We start from the raw sequence: 26,716 nt of genomic DNA, 5'->3' as shown, positions 1-26,716 counted from the left end.
GTTTTTTTTATTTATATTCAATCCAATTACATACGTATATAATCAAATGTCTGTATCGTTTGACGTCACCGGAATCATTCTGGTCGTCGGTTGATATTCGACCAGGCAATCCGAGCACCAGTCGCCTCCTACTCCGTCTACCCATCGAGTTCCGACAATGTCCAGGGATTTACAACTAATACACTGAAAAAATTTCAAGATGAAATATAATATATGCAATACCAAGGATTGCTCGGCAATAACGGCAACTTACAGATATTCCTTTATGAACAGACAACGGCTGGTCGGACATTTCTTCAATTTTTCTTCTTTCATAGACGGCATTCATCAGCTCTAATTGTGTCCATTCTTTAGTTTCGCCGTACTCCATTTTGACATTAGAATCAAACTAAAATTAAACGGCAAATGTAAACTCGATACACACATACAATTTATATCGTATCATTCATTGTATACCTGACTTTCGTCCATTAAAACAGGAACGTTTTGATGAGGGAAGAATGTGGATTTCTTTTGTAGCACTTTATTGTTGCGTGGATTTCGATTATTGTGATTGGTCTGTAGAATAAAATCGCATTGAATACAAATAGGCGAAATAATGGACTCCAACGCATATTTTAATCTAGCATACTTTCGAGAATCGGACACGTCCAGGCACCGGTAAACCAGCTCGTTGTAATTTGATGAAATACTTTTGAACGCGACTCATTACTTGCTTCGGAGTTCTGTTCCCTAGAGCGTTTGCGATCTTGGCCCATCGTCTCATGTCGACTTCTTCTTCCGGGAATTCCTTCAGCAATTCTTCTAAACGCTTTTGTTCCTCGCACGTCCACAGCTGCATCAATCATTAGTTAATTAGTCCATATATATTTTTTTTTTAATTTATACCAAGAACCTTCTGAGCCTTCCTGGCCAGAAATTGTACATTTGATAGTATGATACAAATTAAATACATATCAATTTACATCCACAGAGACATCTATGGTCAAATTTGTAAGTTTGCAGCATTTTATACAATTCAGCGAAATTCAAGATTGATGAAAACCCGAGATTTTGCAAGAAAATGGGTAAGGTTGCCAATTTGTTGGAACCTTTTCAATGAAAATCAGATAAATTGGCAAACTCTGATAGGAAACGATCGACCTGGAGCACAAATCCAAGGTCTGGCCAGCAGCAACCCGTGGGATTTGAACCCGTGACCACTTTGTTCAAAGCATTATATGCTAACCACTAATCTATTCTGCTGGTTATATAATATAACCAGCACTAGTGAACTAGTGGTTAGCGTATTATGCTTTTGAGTAAAGTGGTCACAGTTCGATTCCCACTAGTAGCTGTTGGCCAGACCTTGGTTTGTGACTCCAGGTCGATCGTTTCCTATCAGAGTTTGCTAATTTTCCTGATTTTCGTTGAAACGATTCCTGTAAATTGGCATCTCCTTTCCAACCTCTCTTGCAAATCGTGACTTATGCAGCGTCTTGAGTATCGCCAATTTCTATATAATAAAATGTCTCCATAGATGTCACTATGTGGATGATGTTTGAATGAATTCGCATTGTATAAAATGCTAGTATTATTGTATGTTCGATTGAAATAAAATATATGTCATGTTATATGTTAAGATTTCATTACCTGGTTGAACGTTTGAGGTTTCGTTTGATTGAACGGTCTGCCTCTGATGAATATATTTGAATTTTCCGATTCAGAGTCGGACATTTTCTCTTTGGTCGAGTTAGGAATTTGTTGCGACATGCCATATTGAGACCAATTTATAGAAGGTAGCTGTAATAGAATAGTTTTAAATAAATATATACTGAAAATTGTCAAGAACTTGTTGAAAAACATACTCACTTCGGGGATGGTGTAAGTTTGAGGTAAGTCCACGTTGCCGCTTTTCAAATCGTCTAAGAATTTTAGCGGATCTTCGAGGGCATTTCTTTGGGACGTATATAATGTTTCAATATCCTATAAATGGTGATTTTAAATTAATGGAACTGATTTATTGTAAAGAGTGTGCATGGAACCATGTCACTTACCTTTATTACCATAAGTTTTTGAGATTCGAGCGATACGATATATTTGAGCATGCTTCTGTAATCGTCATTGTTTCGCAAAGCTAAATGGTCTGATTCGAAGTAAAACTCTCTACTTTCATCCTCTTCCATTTTTTTTTTTTTGTTGTTTTCAATGTCAGTGTGACATTTAGTGGGATTTATTTAGGTTAAGATAATGTTGCCATACGAAAAAAACTAACAACCTTGATATTTGGCCCCAACTAGAGTTACCAACTGTTCCGGGTTAAATAGAATTTGTCCTGAAATAAAAGTACTTATCCAGGATATCGATTGGAAATCAAAATGCCCTGGAATTTTAGAAGAAGTTATTGACCAATATCGCATATTTTTTAAAGGTTTTTGGATTATTACGCACATTGCGATCGCCTAAAAGACAATTTTTGTCTTGAAAATCGCGAATACAGAATATTTGGCACTTGAGTATGATAGATGCCAGATGTTCCATTATAGAGATTTTAGTGACTTTTGGGCGAGCATTTTGTGAGCAATAATCATCGAACCGTGTACAGCATTAACAACTTTATAAGCCTGAGTTTAGGGAACACAGGATATGTTTTTCAACATATGTATGTTATCCGTTATAGTTTCTATTCAACCACCAGTCGAGCTACTTATTTTTGGTACGCTCCTTCGCTAGACATACACATATGTACGTGTATAACTTGTGTATTTAACAATAAACAACTTCAAAATTACACTAAACTTATCATTCTCTCCGGTGTACATACATGTTTGCTCTATTTTTATACAACTGGCAGCACGCAGTTTCCACATAGATATATATTCAATATCCATAATATCTATTTTTAATGCAAGATATATAGTAGAACTTAATTATTGACTAGTAGTTTTTTCCAGAAAAACAGAATCAACATTTTTTCCGAAAAGTCAGAAACTACAATGTTTCCATTATATAAAAATGCCATACATATCTAATGTCACAGTCAGTGCTGGCAACACTAGCGCGATTACCGGCTGTCATTTAGAAGTGGGTTTGCACAGTTCGATTTTACTATGAAATACGCTCTCAATAGAACCGTATAGCCAAATCCTAATCAGTCTAATATCATTTATTTCTAAGGCTATATACTATTAATCATATGCTGGGTAGCAAAGAAACTTCAAAATGCTGACACCTGCTTGGGCGTTGTTTCTTCCCGTACTATTCTTGAAATATGTCCGAGGCAATGCAGACTCCTTTACGGAAGAACTTTTAATCAAACCACTCTCCAACAATCACGTGTATACCTATTTTCAATTTACAACAACGTGGTCAACGGACGCCTTACGTGAGATAATTCATTCAGCCATTTAAAACTACAATCCCATAAAACATGACTTACCAAAACTTGCATTATACTTTCAGAGCATCACACCCATCTATTTCCTCGTTCGTTCGGTGAAATAATAGCACGATACCAAATTGACGAGTTGCATCTGAGTTTAACGGAAGGCCTATGGAAACATTTACATTGGGGCTATCCCGTAGTAGACGCTCCATCCGGAGCTGAAATGTATGCTTGGTTTTCTCCAGATACAAAGGACGTTGATACACAATGGAAGCTTCTTACGGAGAGCATGTCGGGACTATTTTGCGCTTCTTTGAATTTCATAGACCTATCAAACTCTTTGCAGCCTCAATTATCTTTCAGGCCGTCAGGTGTATATAAAAACTTTCAGAGCAACAATTCATTTGTACGATACGCAACACTTCCGAGAGAGATAGTGTGCACTGAAAACTTGACTCCGTGGAAGAAGTTGCTGCCGTGCGATTCTAAAAAGGGTCTGGCGATGCTTCTCAATTCCGGAAGATTGCACAATACAAACTACCACTCTTTAGGCATTCATTTTAGATCAGTCTGTGGCGATGATAAATGCACGACTAAATCCTACGAGTTGAAACAGACCATGTCGCTAGTTTACGATGCTGAGATAATCGGCAGCCGCGACTGGTCTGTCCAAAAGCTCTTCGGACAAGGAATCATGGGGCCATGTCCTTTAGCCGTTACCAGTTTGATATACGTAGACACGTCTTCCAATGACACTACACCGTTTACCCTGGTGCCGAGCTATGATAGATTGGATACGTCGGTGCGGGGTGGTGTCCAAGTAGATCTGGCCATTTTCGATCTGAACCAGAGGAAGACGCAAGTGTTCAACATAGCTGCCATCCATTCACAGCCTCAGCGGGTCCGAGTTCCGATCCCTCCTCCACTACACGTTAATAGATACATTGCAGGGTACGGACAAGAAATAAGCGCCATTGTCACACAGATGTATAACAACCATTGGCAGCCGATCGATGTCGTACTATTGGAAAATATTCCGTGGTTCCTTCCCGTTTATCTGCAGACTCTGTCCATTGAGAATAGCGTCCAGAAAATAATTCCAAAAGCGAAATACTACATTCCGGGTAAGGGGAAGAGTCGTCCGTACTATTTGGAGTTGGCTTTACGTCTGCCGCCAAAAAGCACCACCACAGTGTCTATAGATTTTGATTATGTCTTCATGAAATGGCAAGAGTATCCTCCGGATGCTAATCATGGATTTTACATTGGATCTGCAGTCGTAACCGCCATGCTGCCCGTGGCTAGGAATTTTACAAGTTCATTCATGTACTTTGATACTTTGAACTCTTCGATCAAAACTCCAAGACCTGGTAAATTAATACCGTTTCTTAATAAAGTTGGGATAAAAGTCAATTTTTGATTAAAATATCTAATTTATTTTGCATATTACATATACATATAATAATCTTACAATTAAAATTTAACGTTAAGCTTATTATTATGTTATTTTTTCTCGTTTGCTCAATGCTGAGCGTTATGGTGATTTCCATCATTTTGGATTCGGTGGATAATCCGCCTCGTTTCCTTCCAGTCTTATTTAAGCAGCGTTTAATGACAATCCCGTCAGTTCTTTAATTTGATCCGACCATTTTATTTTATTTTTCATTACATATGTACATACATAGTATGTGCCATGACAGTATTTACCCCAAAACTTTTGTACATAAGTACTAACAATTTTCCAAACATAACTGGACATCTATGAACAACCAACAAGTTTGCGAGAAATACATTATCTAGGCAGCATTTTTATAAGATTCAACAAATTCCAGATGATAATAATTCGAATTTGCGATAAACTGAGCGGGAGGATACTGATTTATTGGATCCGTCACAATAATTAAGCTAGAAAAATCGTAATATTCTAACAGATGGTCGATCTGTGTTTTAATAACCACAAGATCTCGCCAGCATCATATTTATCCGGCACTTGAACCCACGATCTCTACTGGTATGTAATAGATCTATCAGTGTACTAAGCTGTGGGAGACTGTCCTCTTGCTTGTCTTCCCTCTAATGTTACGGTGACTACCAGCTTGTCGAGTCTCCACATTCTTCTTGGCAATATGACCAGTTTTTCATATTAAGTATGTGTCCTTTTTAGGACATTTGGCGCATTTTTTTCTTTTCCTTCCTCTTGGCTTGTGGGTCAAGTGCCCATTAGTACTTCACCTAGTATTAGAGATCCAAAACCCATCTCTTAAGCTTATTTGTAGCTTTACTGGTTAGCATCTCCCTGGCCAGAAGCTCCCTGGGATGAATCTCCAGTCTGTTTATATACTTGGAGACTGCGACTCTTGCCTTCTGTCACTGTCGGTATCCTCATATCCCTGTGGATTATACAATTTGGGACAAACTACGGGGCATTCAAAACGACTTGCAAAATTGGGCCAAGAACACTGCCCTAGGGCACTCCAGATTTAATCGCGATATGACCAAAGTAGGAAAGGATCATTTTTCTACACATTGTGCATTCTCTGAAACTGTCAGCTCTTTGAGGAAGAAGACGTTTGTATTTATTGTAGTCCACTACATTTCAAAGGCATTTAAAATGTCCATATCTGCATATTACCAGACGGATTTTCAACTTCTTAACTATTTTTTTTATATATAATGCTTAGTAAAAGGAGTCGTTTCAATACCAGACCCAATAGTTGATGAGACGTATCGTTGTACATATTTGCAATCATCTTTTATTGCAGATGTAATTGTATCAGCTTTAAATCCGAGAAAATAAAACAAGTAGACTTATTTTAGTAATGGCTGTTTTTTAATTGAAAATTTCATTAAAAGCTCGATGACCTTAATTTTTTTTTTTTATAAAATCTCGAAATTTAACTTTGTAATTACTAAATAACTTTTTTAATTTGAAAAATTGACTTACATCGTTCATAAAAGTGGTAAAATTCTATAATGGTTTTTATAATAAAATTTTAATTTACAGGTTACATCGTTCAAATGCATACTGAAAACATGATAATAACATTGCCGACTCCAGATTTCAGCATGCCGTATAATGTCATCTGTTTAGCGTGCACCGTAGTGGCCCTCGCTTTCGGCCCGTTGCACAACATCACGACAAAGTCTTTATACTTGCGTTTGGACACGAGCGACGGCGACAAAAGCATGTTTCAAATCATCAAGGAGAAGCTGTTCTGCAAGAAGCTGAAGAAGATCGAGCCCGAGGTCACTGACCAAGCGCTGAGAGTCGAGAGCGACAGTCCAAAGATAGTGAAATGAAAATGCACCGAGAATGCTTTGTGAATAATATTTATTACATATACAATACTATTTACATATATTATATATAGTAGTGTGAATACCGAGTAGTGAGATTTCGCACAATTTGCAAATAAACACGTCACACACAACATAATCACATACACACTCGGGTGAACAAAGAGGCGGTGAAAATTTTCTCGTGCTGAAGAGTGAACTGAGTCAGCTTTCGTGTAAATTATAAGTGTTTAGTGTTAAGTTATTTTGTATGTGTGGTTTGAAAATAAAATTTAATAAAAAATATATCGTTTTTTATTAAATTCTTTTGTTTTTTTTTTTTAATAAATGAAATCTATTATAATTGGAATGATTTGAAAAGTAAAAGAAAATTTGAAGAGATATTTTTTAACAAACTATAAAATTTCCAGATACACATTCATTTAAAATAAAGTAAAAATGCATACTTATGACAATAGTCATCTCATTTATATTATTATATATGTATAATATAAAAACAATATATTTAACTTATATCATTATATAGGTATGATAGAATTTAAAGTAAGTAAATTTAATCTAAATCTATCACAAAACAATATTGAATTTAATGTTAGAATAATTACGACTAACATACAATAAGTATTTGTAGAAATTTTTACACCGCTTCAATCGTAACCAAAATATTATACGCCTCGAATAAGAACTAATCATTTGCCTCAATGTAACAATAAATAAATAAACGGTTTCAGAAAATCATAATAATACATACATACATATATGCACATGAGAAAATATTACAATCTACCAATCACAGATCAATTTGCTAGACAAACAAAAAAAAAATGCATCGAAGAAACATACGGCGAGATTAACATGGTGCAGAATCGAAGAAGACCAAGCGGACCGTCAGATTGGATCCATTCATCAGACGCTTACCGATCTAACGACAACAAAATAAAAACAGATAATAAATTGGGCCTGCATTGTATTGAGTGCGAGTGTCCTATTCAACATGTTCTCGTATCGGAGCAGACTTTGTATGTATAATTACAAAGGCTTTACTCATAGCACTTAGTTTTAGAAGGTCTCGCCCCTAAGTAGGAGTGCAACGACAGTTCTAAACCTCACGGGATACAATCGTGATGGTATCATACGTCTTAACAACTCGAAACAAGACACATTTGAGCCGTTATGTATCTAAAAACATCATCCATCACAACGCTACACAATAACATCTCACGACAATACTCTTTTCTAACCAATTCCGACATTCTAGCCGTACGTATTTGCTATAATATTAATTATGGCACAATATTAAACATGTCCTAATGTTAATAATTGCGATAAAGACAGATAGATATATATATTTATTGGAGTGAACAGAACATAACGGAAAATATAAATACATATTAGCAAGGTCCACATTTTAGCATGCACGACAGGCTACCGATTGCTTCTCTATGTATTGACTACTGTGATAATACGTATTGCCACATTAAAAGATCTTGGATCATCTCAAGACGAACTAAAGCGACAGAATTTGCCAAAAGTTGGAGGTTTGAAAGGCATCACATACCGCTTTAGTTCTATATGACTCTCAAAGAACCGCACAATAGCATAGCATGATACTTATTACAGAACAAATGGAGTTACTGTAGGCAGGGAAGATATATTGACCGTGCCCCAGCCTATAGAAACACGTGTGTGTTTGGAAGAGGATCTTTATTGCTCAGTTAATTCAGGTGTAGTTGTTTCGGAGGAGTGAGCAGGCTGAGCTCCTGAAGCTTTCTGGCATCTGGGGATGATGCGCTGGTTTATATACTAATTAATTGTGCAACGCGTAGCTTGGCTGGTGAGATCATATTCTGGAAGATTCCTACGGGGTCGAGGTTATCCTTTGTGCCTCAAGGTTTGGTTGGTGCATAGCTATGTAGTGAGATCATCGTCTCGGGGGGTTTCCGTGTACTCGTGATTGCGTATCTGGAGCGAGCTGGTGGTGACTTTGGCCTAGTTCGAACGAGGGTATTTCGGCCAAGGTTGACTTAACGTGTTCGTACAGGACGCGATGATGTAATTGTATAGCTCGAGTTCGATGGGGAAATAGGTGAAACCATCGACTTCGATTCGGGATAGTACAAGTTGTGCTATATTCCTATATTAGAAAATTCATAACACAAAACTTTTGGAGTGAAAAGTCTAAGACTGTCAAAGAATCACACAACACCATATCATGATACTCAATACGGAACAAATGAAGTTTTAAAGGTCATAACACACAACTTTTGACTGAAAATTTCCAGCTTGAGGCAAATAAGGTACATTTATATTAAAATGGCAGATATGAGCTGCTGGAATCAGTGCTCACTTGTTCTTTGAGAGTCGGTTGACGTTAGATAGTATGTTCTTCGTATTCTATATTAGCAATCGGTAGACTTGTATCGGAGTGCTAAAAGTTGCTTGCCATTCGAGGAATAAAATTCTATACCAATGTAGAATTGAAATATGTAATACAAACGTACATATTTTATATATTCGAAATTCAAAACGAATACTGCGAACGTATCCTGATATCATCGTACATAACATAATATACATACATACATATATATTATACGGTAAAAATCACACGGTTAATAAGATCCAATTTCGCTTAAACATACGGCCACGTCCACACACGAGACGAGCATTTTGCAATTTTCTCCTTACATACAAACATACACAACTACGCACACACTTATCGAAAAAAAAATATATTCTATAAATACATAACGTCACACTTATACAGTATTCATAATTCACAATTCTAAGAATTCTTTGAGCAATGTCGTTCTTCTCTTCTCTGCGATGTTCATCTGGTTCTGCAGATCGCCCTTGTCGGTGGTCTCCGCACGCTCGATCTTCCAAGACAGATTCTCGATCTCGGCCTCCAATTGAGCCTGCAATCGAAGTCGCACCAAGATTAATACACGGAACGGGATATTACACGGAATGCGGTGTATACTGAACCTGTTGGTATTCGAACAGCTCTTTACGGGGTCCTTGCTCCATGAAGTAAGCATAGGGATACGTGTACTGTAACGTGTAGCGACAACGTGCCAATAGTGCGGCTCCGTCGAACAACGGCTGCCAATCGATCCATGTGCCGTTTCCACTCGATACCTTTTCGTTGATCTTGTTCCGGAGGCTCTCCAGAGTGTGCTCTTCCAACCTCAGAGACTTGGCGTGGTTCTCCCAACGTTCGTAGTAGTGCAAATATTTCTTTAGAGCCTCGCGTGCCTGTTGGGACGGTATTATTGTTAGAAGCTCATGTTTATGTATTTTGTAAGTTGTGTTGGAAAAACTCCTGGAAAGACTGTTAACTTCTGAAGAAAGTATATACTGTTAATAAGCAAATAACAGTGCAAACGATAGCTAAAGCTTAAGGTGTAGAAATCTAGGAGGAACTTGTCTGAATGACCTGAAACACCCTTCCCAGATGGAAACCACGAGCATGTGCATGGCGTAAGATTCCAGCACCCAGCAGCATGGCTCGGTGGTTGCATTGATCCTAAGCACCGAGAGCTCGCCGGGTTCGATCCCGTGAGCTGACCTCGATTGAAAAGAATTTATTTTGAGTATAATCTTTAATGCTGTTGGTCAGACTTGGATATTTGTTACTCTAAGTCGATCGTTTCCTATCAGAGTTTGCCAATTAATCTGATTTCATTGAAGCGGTTACTCCATCAAATTGGCAAAAACCATCCTACCCACCATGTCGCCACTATTTGAATATGATTTCAAAAATTTAAAATCTATAACATATGTAGATGTCTCGCTAATTTTCTCATATATATAGTATTATAATATTGCATTATGCTTATATATCTGGTTACAGTGACGCATTAGATTATATAAAATATTTTAACCTCAACCGGAAGTAGTACTTTTACTCTAGAGGATCGAGGTTTTTTTATGTTTTTTTCAGAAATCTTTTGTATTATTGAACTAAAATTTCATATCTAGAAGTATAAGCTTAATATCAAGTTATGTTTAAATTTTGGTAAGCATCCGTCAACCGGAAGTGGCAGTTTACTCTTGTTCGATTTTTCTTCCACTATTTTTTTCCACCCCTTAAACATGTGTGCTCTTGACAAAAAAATCATGTATTAATTTGATGAAAATAAAAAAAAATTAAAAATTTTTCCTCTTAGAAAGGTCAAAAATGTTGTGGCCACTATTCTTTCCACACCCCTGAGCGAATCTAGCTGAAAATTTATATTTGTATTCCTTATGTACTAACTTGGAGCTGAAAAGGTTTTGGTTAAAATTCGTAAACCGGAAGTAGTATTTTTTTTTTAAACAATATTTCATTATTTTATTTTGACCTTTTAAATTATTTTTATTTTCTTGATATTTAATGTGTATAATACTGATAGTGATTTTAAGTAATAAAAAAAAATGAACAAAATCTGACAAACGGAAGTAGAACTTTTGTCTTGTCTAAGTTTCCCTACATTTGCGCTCAATTTGCACAGAAAATGCTCTATGTTTATGTTTAATTATAGAATTTTGTTTTGTGACTTTCTTATATTCATGAAATACAATACATAGATAAAGTCATGGGTTGGTCACATCCGAATTTTTTAGAGTGTTATTGCTATTAGGCATATCTGTAAGATCAATCAAATCTAAGCAAACTTTAATCACGATGTATGCTAAAATCGTACTACAAGAAGGGCTTATAAGACAAAATAAATTTTCCAGGAGCTTTTCCCTTTATGTGTGGTTTGAGATATATGTACTTGAGCATGATGAGAGTCATGAGCGACGCCGGGATTTTCGCGATATCTGGAACATTCGTAGTATTCAGAGCCGTGAGTTCGCCACTCGCCGAGACACATCCAACAGAAGTCGTGCCGACAAGCATAACATTGCATGTGGTTGCATCCACCGTTCTTTTCTATGCATATTTGACAAGCAGGACAATCCTGAAAGTGGTGAAGAATATAATATTAGCAATTGACATCAAGTTACATAAATAAATACATCATTGGCGATATTCGGTGTGGTACTTTGGTGTGAGCGCTGATGTAGTTGGCAGTCTCGGAGTCGTCGGCACACTTCGTAAGCCAACGTTTAATTAAAGAACAGTCGACGGGAGCATGAGGCTGTGCACCGCATCTGAAACACCACCGACTGCCGCAAGTTCCGCACACGACTTGACCGCCGCGAGTGCTTTTACCTTGTATCACCACCTGAATGTGTACATTCATTAGTTAAATCCAACATAATATACGGTAGTATGAGAAAGAATACTATAGATTAAAATTTTATCTGATCCAAACCTGACAATTAGGACCGGGACAATATCTAAGTTGGGGATGACTCTTAACATAATCTTGAAAGCAAAACTGCTGGTAACGGTCGCGGAGGGATGGTTTGTGCACTAGCGCTAATACAAAGTCTTCCGGAGCTCTCACTTCGCAGTTCGTAGCCATGCATTCTATACCAGTAGAAACGCCTGAAACAAACACAAATATCATTACAATTTTCTTTATATTACAAAGCATAACGAATCGAAAGTGAATTGTTAGATACCTTGCATGATTTGAACTTCGAAATGCATCGCCCAGCAGTCGTTGCAGAAAGAATGACCGCAGGCGAGAGCTCGCCGATAAGACGAGAGCGTAATGGAGGCACACACGGAACACATGTCGGACGAATTGGTGTCGGAGGAGCTACTACCCTGATCGCTGGACCCGCCCGCATTGCTCTCGATGGCCGGCTTCACCTTGCAAGATATGAGCACCACCCTGGCATTCTCCTTATACTTTTGGATGAGCTCCTGCTCGTTCCACTTGTAAGCGTGCAGCATCACCTTGAAGTACAAACAAAATAATACGATAAAATTCATTCGCTTTGAAAGTCCATACAAATTTACACATATGGGGTATCGGTGAAAGGATTATAAGAAACTAGTTTTTTTACCCGGCTTCGCTCGGTATTTGTAATATAAACCGCTTAAACAATCTAATAACAGTAAACATTTTATTAAATTTATTTGAATAGTTGTATTTTATTTCAATTTATTTGAATATTTATTTGTTCGATGACGTCACGGATTTACGAACCAACAATACTTACAAACTTACAAAGTCTCTTTCGAAATTATACATTAGATATAATGTTTTGCATTTTTATTTCCAATTTACATGCAGCTATCTGTCTTCCTCGGGACATTCGGCGCATTTCTTCTTTCCTTTCTTATTGTTTATATAGCTTGTGGGTGAAATGCCCATTGGCAATTCACTCTCTGTTACTGGTCCAAGGGATCACCTCTCTTGAGTCTTTTTATTGGCTTGTTATCTAATAACTCCCCGGCCAGACTGTTGGGGTGGTTCCTAAGCCTTTCTTTATATTTTGAGATCGCAGAGCTTGACTCTTCAATGACCATTGCCATCCTCGTTGTATCTCGGTGGATTATGTCGTTTGGGACAAACCACGGAGCGTCCAGTATAATTCTCAGGATTTAGTTCTGGAACCTTTGGATTATTTCGACGTTCGTTTTGCTCGCTGACCCCCATAGCTGTATCCCGTACATCCACATTGGTTTGAGGATGGCCTTATAAACCAAGAGTTTGTTCTCCGTGTTCAGTTTTGAGCTCCTTCCAATTAGCCGGTAGTGTTTCCGGAACTTGAAGTTTAGTTGCTTCCTTTTTGTCCAGATGTGCTTCCTCCAGGTCAACCTGCGGTCCAGGTACACGCCCAGGTATTTTGCCTCCTCTGCCTGTGGGATCACTGCGTTGTTCAGCTTTATTGGAGGACAAGTCCTCATTGTGAAGGTTACATGGACAGACTTTTAGTTTTGCATTTAACATAATTTAAAAACACCGGTGGCCTGTAATACGTTTATTATACTTTCCCGAGATTCTGGACATATCGAATTAACCAACAGAATAGACCGGTGGTTAGCATATAATGCTTTGAACATACATAGTAGTCACGGGTTAAAATCCCACTGGTTTCTGATGGCTAGACCTTGGATTTGTGACTCCAGGTCAATCGTTTCCTATCAGAGTTTGACAATTTATCTGATTTTCATTGAAACGGTTCCAAAAAATTGGCAACCTTATCCATTTTCTCGCAAAATCTCAAGTTTTCAGCAATCTCGAATTTCACTGAATTGTATAAAATGCTGCAAATTTACAAATTTGACCATAGATGTCTCTGTGGATATTAATTGATGTGTATTCATGTACTTTGTATAATACTAACGATATTTGTATTATATTATATTGTATTTGTATTTCAAAATTTTGAACTAATCACGAAAAACGTATTATCATTAAGTTTAAGACTACTATAAAAACAAAAAATGCAGCCATACTAAGTCATCAATTTGTGTTTTCCATTAAAAAAAATAAAACGGAAGTGACCAACCCACGACTTTATCTACATATGTATTTGAGGAATATAAGAAGAATAAAAAACCAAATTCGATAACTAAACATACTTTTATGTACCTCGCTTATCGCTCTAGTTCCCACAGTATCAAATTCACTTTTCACACGCTCATGTACGTGAATGGCAAACCTATAATAAAAATTCTTGTAAGAGGATATTCAGATAACATAGGAATGCCAGACTGCTCAAAACATCGATAATAAATCATTAATATAGATCGGGCTTGGAACGCATTATTCAGTCACTACCATAGACTCCGAGAGTGTCAGTCATTATCATGGACTCTGCAAATAACAGTCCCTTATTTTTTTTACTCTATATTAATGATATTTCGTACATTTTTAAACACTCCTCTATACTTCTGTATGCTGATGATACAAAAATTTATAAACCTATTCACACTATGGACGATTGTCATAAGCTGCAGGAAGATTTGCTAAATAATGATCTTTTTCTTAATAAAGAAAAATATTCTATTTTAAATTTTACCAGAAATAAATCTATTATCAATTAAACCATTCAATTCTAAATGCGTCATCTTCTATTAAGGATCTTGGTGTAATACTTAATAATAAACTCGATTTCTTTGAACATGTTTCCTTCATTACTAATAAAGCGTATAAATCTCTTGGATTCCTACTCCGCTCAACAAAATCCTTTAATGATCCTTATCTACTTAAGTTACTTTATTTTTCCCTTGTAAGGTCACATCTTGAATTTGTCTCAATTATTTACATATCTGGTCACCTTTTTATTTATCCCATATTAATTGTATTGAAAAAGTTCAACTAAAATTTATTAAATCCTTACGCTACCGTTTTCCTACCTACGCCCATACTACTGTTCCCGATATTTTAAAAATCCTATTCTTTAACAATCTTTCTGTCAGGCGACGACTAACTGATGCTACATTATTTTTTAAGCTCCTAAATGGTTTCCTTGATTGTTCCGATTTACTGAGTAAGGTTGGTTTCAGGATCCCAGTTAGGTATTCCAGACACGTTGCACTCTTTTCACTTAATCCTTTCAAAACCAATTCCCTCAAATATTCCTATCTACAGCGTGTTTATCGTATGCTTAATGAGGATCTGAATGAGGTTGATCTATTCGGTGTTTCCTTACATCAATTCAGGACTGCCATTAGGAGAGTCTTGATTGATTGATCCATTTCTAATTATATGTATATATTCTTTATCCAATTATATTATATCACTTTATGTTTAATTTTGCATTGTCCTATTTAGTCATATTTTAGTTTTTATTCTTTTCTTTTTCATCTGTTTGTCCATATATACTAGATATATAATGTATTCTTTATAAATCTATAATTGGGCTCAGATGTTATTTTGTTATATTTATTCTTTATTTTTATGAATTTATACATTTGAGGCCTGTTGATATTTCAATAAATAAATAAGTCAGTCATTACCATCGAGACTCCGAGAGTAGGTGTCACGACAAATCACTCACAGACATTACACCTACTGATAAATGGCTCACGGGACATTACGCGCACGCGACAAATCGCTCACGGAATAATTCGTACGTATAAAAACGTTAATTTTCACACAAGAATTATTCCACAATTAAATTAATCGCATCGTGACGAATTAACACACTATCCTATCACAGATAAATAAATAAAATATATACAAACCAGTTAAACGTCAATTCAATCACAAAGTACAGAAACTTCACCTCCTGGATGAAAACCGAATAGGAAATGATTTTAATTTTAGAATGGTGAACTTAGAATGAGATAAATTTTAACTTTATTCTGCTGGTTGATGTATTGACTGTCACTCTTGGGGTTCTGCAACAAATTGCTCACGGACCTAAGACTCAACGACATATCGCTCACAGATATCACAGGTTCACGCGACATTACGCTCATGAGACAAAACGACCACGCGACAAATCGCTCACAAAATAATTCGTACGTACAAAAACGTTATTTTTTACAGCAAGTTATTATGAAAACCTAATCGATTTAATTAGTTATTTAAAAAATTTTATAGAAATTTTATAGAAAGTTATAGAAAAATTTAAACATGACGAAATCAAGGTTTTATGTAATAATAACTAATTAAATCGATTAGGTTTTCATAATTACTTGCTGTAAAAAGTAACGTTTTTGTACGTACGAATTATTCTGTGAGCGATTTGTCACGTGGTCGTTTTGTCTCGTGAGCGTAATGTCGCGTGAAACTGTGAGCGATATGTCGTTGAGTGTTAGGTCCGTGAGCAATTTGTTGCAGGACCCCCCAAGAGTGACAGTCAATACATCAAGCAGCAGAATAAAGTTAAAATTTATCTCATTCTAAGTTCACCATTCTAAAATTAAAATTAAAATCATTTCCTATTCGGTTTTCATCCAGGAGGTGAAGTTTCATTTGAGTAAGATAGTCAATATATGAGGTTAAACCCGAGACACGGGACAGTGGCTATTGTATGTAAGTGTAAAGTATTTCCAGTGCAGAAGAAAACGCCGTGGTCGACAGTGCGCAATTATGGTAATTAGAATATTAGTCACATAACAATCGCCCCAAAGACAATTTTTGCCATGAAAATCGCGGATATGGAATATTTGGCACTCGAATTCTCGTTAGTATGATAGTTATCATTAGTATGATGGATTTTTCGGCTGCCAGATGTTCCGTTATAGATATTTTAGTGACTTTTGGGCGAGCGCTTTGTGACCAATAAGCACCGAACTGCAATTATTATACGTACCTATACAATATTTACAATTTTAAACAATCATATTCAGTACACATCATTAACATTTACCGATAGAATTATTACGTTTACCAACCACCTTTATGAGTTGCTCCGCTCCGACACCTAGGCCTATTGCGCACTGTTGAGCGGTCGTCCGTCGACCGGAGCCGGGTTTAATCCAAAATTTTAAATTATAATAGTATGAAATTTGAAAATCTATTACCATTTCTTTCATGTATGCCATGTATAGTACTAGGATAGCTGGAATATAATTGAACAATATTTTAATATGTAAAGCTGAAATGAATTGACTAGTTATGATGAAATGATATGCATGTTGAAAAAATGGTTTTTGTTGTTGTTATTAGATAGCAATATTGTTATGTATGTGTGTGGGGTACCTTGGCCAGAGAAGGCGTGACTTGACAGGTGTCGGTGAGTCTCTCGATGGACTCGTTGAGCATCTTGTCGACGAGGTCTGGAGTGAGGCAGTTGTAGAGGAAGAAGTCAGGGTCGGGCGCCCTCTCGGCAGCCTCCGCCTCGCAGTCTTCGTGGACCCCCTCGTAGTAGTCGCGCTCGTCCGCCGAACCCCCGTCCATCGAACCCTCCGACAGCTCCATCTCCGACTCCGACATCTCCTCACCCTCGTCCTCGGCCTCTTCGCCCTCCCCGCCCTCCTCGCCCTCGTCCCCCTCGTCGCCCTCCTCGCCCTCCTCGCCCTCCTCGCCCTCCTCACCGACTCTCGTCTCCCTACTCTTCGATCGACACTCGTCGATCGTCACTCGCCACTCGTCGTCACCCACACTGACGCTCGCTACTGTCAAACGCACGGCTGCCATCTCACCAACTCGCCCTTGTCACTGCAGGCGCGCCAATCTACTGCATAATCTAGTAAAAATGGTTCGGCGATTACTGGTCACAAATTACTCGTCACAAAGTCGGAACATCTGGCAACCGAAAAGTCCATCATACTAACGATAACTATCATAGTAACGAGAACTTGAGTGCCAAATATTGTGTATTCGCGATTTTCATGGCAAAAATTGTCTGAAAAATATGCCTCTTATTTGCGCAAATTTATTGAGGAGCGTTTTCTACGCGTTGAAATATATGATACAACGTTCAGCCACGACCCATCTATATTAAGATCAGGGATCTGGAGCGACCACTTTTTTTAGTTGCTCCACTCCGATACCAAAGTACTTGCTCCAACTCCCCTCCAGCTCTGCTTCGTGCTCCAAATAGTTTTAATAGGAATCATATTGTAGGCATATAGTACAACTGAAATGATCTCATCAGGTCACTGCGACACATATCCAGGAAAGTCATTAATGCATGGCACACGCTCGCCTCGTCAAAAGGTCGACACGTATCTGGGAAACAAAGGAAGAACACACTGAACCAATAAAAACCACGAACTACGTCCAGGCGTATGAACCCATAAAATCACGCTCGCAGCATAACTAGGTCAGCGCGAGTACCAAGAACAAAAGATGTGCACACGACACACTTCAACCCAAAACGTTTATAAAGCAACGCAGCAACCTCCACCGGCAGAGTGAGCCTCTGGAGTTCAAACAGATCACTTCTCCGAAGAAACCTCTTCGTACATACAATAACCATTGTACCAATTGAACGCAAATAAACGATCCTCTTTCAAACTCAACTGAATTTCCATAGGCCGGGAAACGGTCGAAACCTTTCACTCGACCACCTGTTCTATAATATTATTTATGATCTTTATTTATTTAATTTATTAATTTTATTCATATGCATATGGTAAAAAAATATAAAAAATTATTTATAGACAATTTATTTATTATTAAAATATTTAATATATATCATGAAAATGGTAAACGGACTACTAGTCATATGTGAACCAGTCACAGGACAACCGGTCGCTCTAGATCGGTCACACGTGATCACCCGTCACACTAAAATTGGTCACGAGAAAACTGGTCACACCCTAAAACTGGTCACACCCTAAAATCGGTCACGAGAAAACTGATTGACCGATTTTAGGGTGTGACCAGTTTTCTCGTGACCAATTTTAGGGTGTGACTAGTTTTCTCGTGACCAGTTTCAGTGTGACGGGTGATCACGTGTGACCGATCTAGAGCAATCGGTTGTCTTGTGACCGGTTCACATTTGACGAGTAATCACAGAACCGGTTTTATCGTACGACTTACCAGGACAAATACTCAAAAAATCAGTAGTGTACTGGTAAAAACAGTAAGAATAGTTACCTTAATCTATAAGGCTACAGCCCTGTAGTATAAAATAAATGTTTTGTTTCTTAAAAATATTGTATTTTAATTCAATTCCCGGTCTTCCAGCTTCTTCATAAAAATGAAGAGCTTCTTGACTCGGTAAAGCGCCGTAAGATGGAATATTTGGCCACGCTATTCGCGGTCCCAAATATCGCCTTCTACAAATAATCATAGAGGGTAGAAAATAAAAGGTAAACGGTGGCTTGGGAGAAAAAAGCTCTCTTGGCTCCAGAAAATATATTGATTTTTATTTTTATTTTATTTCATAGTACATGAACACTCGCTTTTACAGATTGCTCCAAAGCGACGAGTGCACTATGTATAAATAGATAAATACAGTCAATCAATCAATACAATATATTAGCATTTTATACAATGCGAATTCATACAAACATCCACAGTGACATCTATGAAGAAATTTTTGCAGCATTTAATAATCAAATTGTTGAACCTCAAGACACTGAACAATTTGAGATTAGCAAGAGAGATAGGAAAGGAGATGACAATTTTACAGGAACCGTTTCAATGAAAATCAGAAAAATTGGCAAACTCTGATAAGAAACGATCGCCCTCGAGTCACAAACCAAGGTCTGGCCAGCAGTGGGAATCGAAACCGTGAATCTCTGCTCGAAAGCATAATATGCTAACCATTAGTCCACGCCGCTAGTTCAGGTCATGGATGGGACTCGGACTCGAAAATTTGTTTCGACTTATCCCATGATAGGACAGAATTTGCAGGGGCCATAAACCATTTCTGCACATGGTAGTCGCCTACGTCCGAATACGGATTCGGCATTTGAAGGAGAATAATAATTTAATTCCTATGAGCACTAATCAGAAATACAAATGGAGTATATATGCGTTTTGATTGTTGTATTGATGATGTCGTTTGTTGGGCAAGTGATGAGGCAAAAGACTGCGGCTACATACTTCTTAAAATCACGCCCTTTATTGATTCAGGTGATCAGGTATCGCAGTCCAAGAATATATCAACGCTTTCTTAGTAAGAGACAAAGAAAGTAGCTGTAATATACCTTAGTATATTACAGTAGTTTTATTTTGAAACGCTTTTTATTGTTTACAATGCAAATCACATCTAGGTCTATTATAATAGTTTTTGATTTAGTGATCATTCTATGTATAGTTTATAAAAAAATATTTATTTAAAATTATAATGGTGTACAGCATAATAGGAAAAAAGCTTAAAAACATATTTAAAATTCCTATAACTGTCCATAGTACATTTTATATGAACATAATATCTAAACTAAAGACTCTTAAAAGTCGACGATCCAAAGCAGATTGTATTAAGGTAATCTGTGTTTATATGTGAAGGGTATAGACATCTTTCTACTTATAGTATTTTTTTTGTTTTTGTTTAGATATCCATTTTTTTCTTTGAGTTATCTGTTGGTTGGATTGAAAGATATTTCAAGCCGAAGAGTCATTCATCGTTGCTTTCTTAGAAAAGATGAAGAAATAATTCACAATCTGCTTATGACGGTTTATGTCGCATATATTTTATTTTATTTTAACAAACATATACCACAGTGTCTTCACAGGTTAATCCAATTTGACACTAAATGCTTTTTATTATTATTTTGTCACCAGAAAATAATGTTCTTGTTCACTATTAACCGATTTTTTTTTGTTTAATTCAAGTTATTATACATATATGGTAGATTTTGGAAAACTGATGCCATTCGATTTTTGATACAACAAAAAAAATTGGGACTTTTTGATGTTATAACAATTTAGAAATTGTCTTTTAGTTATTTCAGTCTTTTGTTTTTAAGTTCATAGAAGTTGAAAATCCTTATCTGCAAAGATAAGTTGTTGTAAATACTAGGTATTTTCAATGATAGCAATATTTTTTCATTGCAATTTGGAAGTCTTTGCGGCTCTAATTAGTTAAAAAATTAGTAAGGATTTGATAAATAATAAAAAAAACTGATTTTCAATTTTTTAATAAATTAATAAGTATGGATAGGTATCAGGATTTATAATTTATAATTAAATTTTTCAAGTAGAAGGGGAGCATTTTTAATAAAAATTACAATTAAAATAATCTAATTGAAATTTTTCAGTATAATGCGAGTTTTGAAATGGATTGAAAAAATAAGAAAGCTCATAATTCTAACTAGACATATAATATTTTTGTTGTACAGTGAACGGAATATTTATTATTTATGCTAAATATAACATATTTTGACTTAATTTTAGACGATTATTCTTTACATTATTATAATATATATACTTTCATGATGCAATGTTCTATAAATCTGATTGTGAATTTTTTTATTATGCAAATCTTTAAAATAAAAATTAAGTATTCGTTTAATTTTAGGTACACGTTTTGATTTGTTTCAAGAATTTAAAGTTTTTAATTGTGACATACATTTTTTTTTTGCAATACTATTTATCATATGTGCATATCAAATATGTAAATTATTACATTACGTTAAATTCCCAATGCATATACAAATAGTTATTATTAGATACTTTAAGTCTAGAATTTATATATAAAATAATTGTTTTACAAAAAATCGATGACTCGATACACACCTAATAAATACACGTATTAAACGTTTTAAAATTTCATATTCATAAACATATTTGTTGCATATATGCAATTAAATCGCACATTGCTATTTTTTCTAGGTAGTACATTAGGCCAGAAACACTACCCACATTCTAAATTCGTAAATCAATATAAACTATTTTACTTCAACAAAAATTACACATTTAACATCTAGTTAATTAATCATTTTAGTTAAATATAATAATAATATGTAAGTAACTATATATACATATATAAATATGTATATAGAAGTTATAAAATTTAATATAAAACAAAACAGGGGAAACAAAGAACCACTCACATGAGGCTATTTACTTTTGACCGAAATGTATATGGAAGCCCTTACTAATGAGAAATAATACAGATGAAATTTCAAAAGTAACATTCTTTTGATTTACTTTCCACGGTATATTTCTATAATTCTGTCTTGATCGACGTATTCGAAGATATGAGGAGCATCCATTAGTATGCCGACCGTTCCTGCAGTTGTTACAATGAAAAATATATATAGCTGTAGTCTATCAATTACCATGGCAACGTACTTCCAATCTTCTCTAGTCTAAAAATAAAGAAAGACAATGTATATTAATAAAATAGAAGTAATTTTATTTAATATATTAGATAAGAGTGGATCAATTATTTGTTATCATATTCCTTGCCTGTATGTAAAGATCTTCATTCCTTAAATGTTCAGCAATGAATTCAACTGCTTCTGTGGCTTTGGAAGCTTCTGGAGATAAAAGCAATGAGTCTGAGCTTTCTGACTCACGACGACAACCCTCACCACCAAGTCCTCCGGCTAATTCAGCCGAGTTCACTTTGCGATTTACCTTACAATTAGGATGATGCAAGTCTGACAATTCCATTACTTCCATTTTACTGCAAACAAATTGTAATTTAAAATCTTATTCTCAATATAAAATAGCATGGCAATTGATTACAACGATCATTTACCTAATATGTTTGGGTATTTCAGTGGGAGAGCCGTAGGATGGATGAGGAGGCATTCCCATTCCTGGCATTTCCATCATCCAACGTAGACGAGTTTTGCGTGGACGTTTCATGAACAGAATAGCTGGCAAGTAGTGTAAAAATACACTTCGGATCCAAAGAGGCATTCTGAAATTTTAATAGTGATTAAGTATAAGCACTACTGAAGCATGTACATATGTAGTTGTAGTATTGAAGAAAATACACTTGCCTATGAGTTCTAGGTCCTCTGAAGTTCCAGTTGATGATGATAACAGTCACGAGAATACTCACAGTATTCATGATGAAAGTGAACAGTAAATATTTGGCAATGAGAGGAAGCACAAGTGAAGTCGGTGGTAAAATTTTAGATACCAAGAGCAAGAACACAACCAGTGACAGTAAAATGCTAATACCCAATGTTACCTAGGGGAGAATTTGAATTAATATTACTTTTGAATGCATATTACATGTATCCAAGTATTTTTGGATGGTTTTGAACTTACTTTTTCACCAGCTTCAGCTGGAAGATAGAATACTAGAACGCAGAGGAACGAAATCAGTACGGTAGGCAGGATCAAATTGACAGTATAGAAGAGTGTCTTCCTTCTTATTATAATATAGAAAGTAATATCGGTCTCGGTGGGATGATTTCCTTCGTAGATGTTTAAGTAAGCTGGCACTTCTATGATATCCCAGGTTCCAGACTTCCAGTAATCAGACAAGTCGACAAAATTCTTATTATTGTACAGAGCTAGTGACACTTGATCGCCATTGAAAGTCCAAGAGCCGAATTTCATAATGCAAGTTTGTTGATCGAACGGAAAATAAGTGACATCAATTGTGCAAGAGCTCTGGAAAAAAATTATCGATGGTGAATTAATGCGTTGGAATGGATATTATTATTAAAAACTTGAAGGCTCACTTGATAAATAGCAGGTGGTACCCAGAGGACTTCTCCCGTGGGGTAGATCAAGACGTTGGACTTATAACGCACTTCGTAATTACCATCGGCGCTGTAAAATATGATTAATATATACTAGTGTTGTGCCCGATTTAATATCATCGCATGGGTTTTGGCATATTAAGCTATTAATTAAAAGACATGTGTCGGTCTTGTGTTCGATCCGCACGCGGTCGTATTTTTTCAAATATATTTAAATTAATATTTATGTTTAATTGTTTAATATGAACTACCTATGTATGTACATATAAACAATATAAAACATCAATAGAAAAAATAAATTTTCAATAGATGGCGATAAATGCTCAGAGACTTGCCCAGAGGAAACATTGGTAGTAAACAGTATATATATATATAGAAGTTTTTTTTCTTTTGTTATTATATCCATACATTTTGTTGGCAGTGTTTTAGCTGTGACGTGCATTTGTATGTTGAACCGAAACGACTATTATAGTACGGTGAGCGTTATCACAGATACACAGATACACAGCATATCGATATTATATACATATATGATGACTAGTGTTGTACCCTATGAAATATCATCGCATGAGTGTTAGCATATTAAGTTATTAAATAAAAAAAATTAAAAGAAATATGTCGGTTAGATCCGCACGCGGTCGAATTTGTTCAAATAATTTTTAAATACATTTAGTATTTATATTTAATTATTTTATATGAAAAAAAAGGTGAAAACTACCTACCTACCTATATATAAACAATATAAAACTTCAATAGAAGAATTAATTTATTAAATAAATTTTCAATGGATGGCGGTAAATTCTCTGCCAAGAGGAAACATTGGTAGCAAATAGTATATATATATAAGTTTCTTTCTTTTATTATTGTATTCGTATTCGTATATAGCTGTGACGAACATATGTATGTCGAATCGAAACGACTATTATAGTATGGCGAGCGTTATCTCAGACAGACAGACAGAATAGCGATATTAGATACATACATGATATGATAATTAAATGGCGCTTGGGACTGTTAGTCCTTTTTAAGCTAATAGGGGATTTGTGTTTTGTTTGTTATGTATGTACAGAATGAGAACAGCCTCCCCCCCCCCCCCCTTACGTCATCGTGTTTATGTACCTCTCTGCCAAATAACTTCTTGCTGCGACTGCTACCCATCTTCATTCAGTATTATAAGCACAGGATTACTTCATATGGATTGTTATAATTATAAGTTAGATCATAAAGCTTGATGTTGGAAGTCTAATTACCAACGATTATTGGTGAATATGGAGATGAATTAATTTTTTTTTGGTTTTTAGTAATAACTATGCTATTTATTAATTTGTAGTATGATATTTTTAAACTAGGTATATTTTCTTTAATGATAAGTCATATTAGGGGAGAAATACAACAAAGAGTAGGTTAATTTATAATTATTAAACAATTAACTTACTTATTGAACAGTACAATATCTGGTTTCCAAACTTTATCAGGCGGCAGTCTTAATACTCCAATACCTCCATAGTCGGCCTCGTCCCACTGCAGTTGATAATCACTCCACACCAGTCTCAACCACACGTTCGACTTCATGATCTGATTCTTCTCATTCTAAAAGATAATCGATAAAAAAATTAAAATCGATCCCAAAAAGGCTAATTCGGGTAGATATGAAACGCTGCACTTACGACGTTGATCAATTGGACGAATGCCAAACCAAAGCGCACGTCTACTTTTTGCGTCATGTTCTGCACAGGCCTGATCAGCTTGTTGTAGCCTCTGAACAAATCTCTGACCAGTCGCTCCTCATCTTCGGAGCCTCTACCTCCTGAAATTTCGATCGAATAAAACGCATGTACATAGTAGGATCGGTACGCATGTAGGATGGGCTAGATGGGAGTGGCACTTGAATTGTCAAAGTGTTCTATTGTTCGCGGATTGAAATTTTGATTGATCGTCTGTTTTAGGGATTGTTAGGATTGTAGCAGATAGTGTTTATAGGAATTGGCTACGAAAAATCACCATGAAGTAGAAGTAGATGGAGCAGGAGCGCCGGCAAGGCACACAGTCCTCGCAGCATGGCGCTCGGGGTGTTACTGGTAGCTTTTCACCACCTTTCCTCCCCCTTGGTTTTCCATCCTACTCTTCCCGTCCTCCCTGTTTACCCACTTTATCTCCCTCTACTCTCTGCGAACTGTAAAGCCTGCCCTCCCACAAGCCCCCGACCCTCCCTCGGGCGCAGCTACCCTCCTATCGATCCATGACCCATTACGGTTTTCAGATAATGCAGTCGGCGGTTTCAGCACATACAGATGCCGTATTAGCAAATGCTTACATCACGTTTCGATACCATTTCAGATAAGCTCATGTACACCCATATTTATACGTATGTATGTATATACTTGGCACCATCAGGATATACCATTTCCTACATGTATGTATGTATTCGATAATTGTCGAATTGTCCATGCTAGTGAAAATGTATAAATGGAACTTTAGCAGGGTATTTTTTATGGGGCACCAACCCCTTCCAAAAACCGTCTACGGTTACCATGAGATAGTACGTATATCAAGTTTTGTGTATCTAAATTGAAAACTACATTTACATAATGGAAAATTAAACAATTTCATCATTATGAATGTATGTAGTAAAATATACGGCTTGGTGATTATTCTGCAAAAAGCAATCTCGCGAAAGTCACCAAAGTCTCGATCACGGAACAATCCGGAATAATCCGTTTACCAAAATATACTCGTACATATTACATACATACATTTTTTGATGTCTAACATATGTATGTATATAATATAATTTGCATACATACATATGTATAAAATATAATTTGGCTATTTATTCACGATATGTATATTTGTTTATTAGAAAATCAATCAAGCAATTATCTTCATTTAAAAGGACTTACAAATTTAGTTACTATAATTGAGTAAAATAGGGGAAAGAAACTATTGAAATTTTATTGAGGTAGAATTAAATTTCTTTACTTTTTATATACACATTTATAATGATAGAAAATGATTTCGATTAAGGTTTAGAAAAGATCCATTATTATTCATTTTGATTTAGAAAACAGCTTTGTTGATTTATTTTGTGATTATATAAAATTTGATGAATATGCTTTATTAATACATACTCGTATACATATACA

At 36.0% G+C, this 26,716-nt stretch overlaps 4 protein-coding genes across 6 annotated transcripts; 1 reads left to right on the top strand and 3 right to left on the bottom strand.

The window, feature by feature from the left end:
* Nucleotides 1–9: 9 nt before the first annotated feature.
* Nucleotides 10–2,283, bottom strand: Atac1 (Ada2a-containing complex component 1). The gene is made up of 7 exons (XM_077436054.1): nt 2,037–2,283; nt 1,852–1,965; nt 1,633–1,782; nt 632–835; nt 457–558; nt 254–388; nt 10–183 (listed from the first exon to the last, which is right to left on the bottom strand). Exons 1-7 carry the CDS (start codon nt 2,163–2,165, stop codon nt 43–45), a joined length of 975 nt encoding a protein of 324 aa, XP_077292180.1. The 5' UTR covers nt 2,166–2,283; the 3' UTR covers nt 10–42.
* A 720-nt stretch (nt 2,284–3,003) lies between these two features.
* Nucleotides 3,004–6,960, top strand: PIG-T (phosphatidylinositol glycan anchor biosynthesis class T). 3 transcript variants are annotated; one of them, XM_077435977.1, is made up of 4 exons: nt 3,004–3,063; nt 3,135–3,364; nt 3,442–4,734; nt 6,369–6,938. In XM_077435977.1, exons 2-4 carry the CDS (start codon nt 3,202–3,204, stop codon nt 6,662–6,664), a joined length of 1,752 nt encoding a protein of 583 aa, XP_077292103.1. In that variant the 5' UTR covers nt 3,004–3,063; nt 3,135–3,201; the 3' UTR covers nt 6,665–6,938. The 3 variants fall into 3 exon arrangements, with proteins under 3 accessions (XP_077292103.1, XP_077292101.1, XP_077292102.1); XM_077435975.1 differs by having other exon boundaries at nt 3,013–3,063; nt 3,157–3,364; nt 6,369–6,960; XM_077435976.1 differs by having other exon boundaries at nt 3,016–3,364; nt 6,369–6,960.
* On the bottom strand, nt 6,677–17,614 carry ari-2 (E3 ubiquitin-protein ligase ari-2). Its single transcript, XM_077435978.1, has 7 exons — nt 17,209–17,614; nt 12,221–12,500; nt 11,968–12,143; nt 11,695–11,877; nt 11,425–11,610; nt 9,650–9,919; nt 6,677–9,579 (listed from the first exon to the last, which is right to left on the bottom strand). Exons 1-7 carry the CDS (start codon nt 17,440–17,442, stop codon nt 9,439–9,441), a joined length of 1,470 nt encoding a protein of 489 aa, XP_077292104.1. The 5' UTR covers nt 17,443–17,614; the 3' UTR covers nt 6,677–9,438.
* A 4,438-nt stretch (nt 17,615–22,052) lies between these two features.
* On the bottom strand, nt 22,053–25,312 carry nAChRbeta1 (nicotinic acetylcholine receptor beta1). The gene is made up of 8 exons (XM_077435979.1): nt 25,241–25,312; nt 25,009–25,163; nt 23,553–23,643; nt 23,134–23,481; nt 22,860–23,053; nt 22,613–22,777; nt 22,318–22,537; nt 22,053–22,217 (listed from the first exon to the last, which is right to left on the bottom strand). The coding sequence occupies exons 1-8, from the start codon at nt 25,295–25,297 to the stop codon at nt 22,053–22,055; spliced, it is 1,395 nt and encodes a 464-aa protein (XP_077292105.1). The 5' UTR covers nt 25,298–25,312.
* Nucleotides 25,313–26,716: the final 1,404 nt, after the last annotated feature.

The sequence above is a fragment of the Arctopsyche grandis genome, chromosome 8, assembly GCF_051622035.1.
Source record: "Arctopsyche grandis isolate Sample6627 chromosome 8, ASM5162203v2, whole genome shotgun sequence".
In the NCBI taxonomy this organism is placed as follows: Eukaryota; Metazoa; Arthropoda; class Insecta; order Trichoptera; family Hydropsychidae; genus Arctopsyche; species Arctopsyche grandis.
Note: the sequence above shows the minus strand (reverse complement) of the source record. Positions and strands in the feature narration are given on the sequence as shown.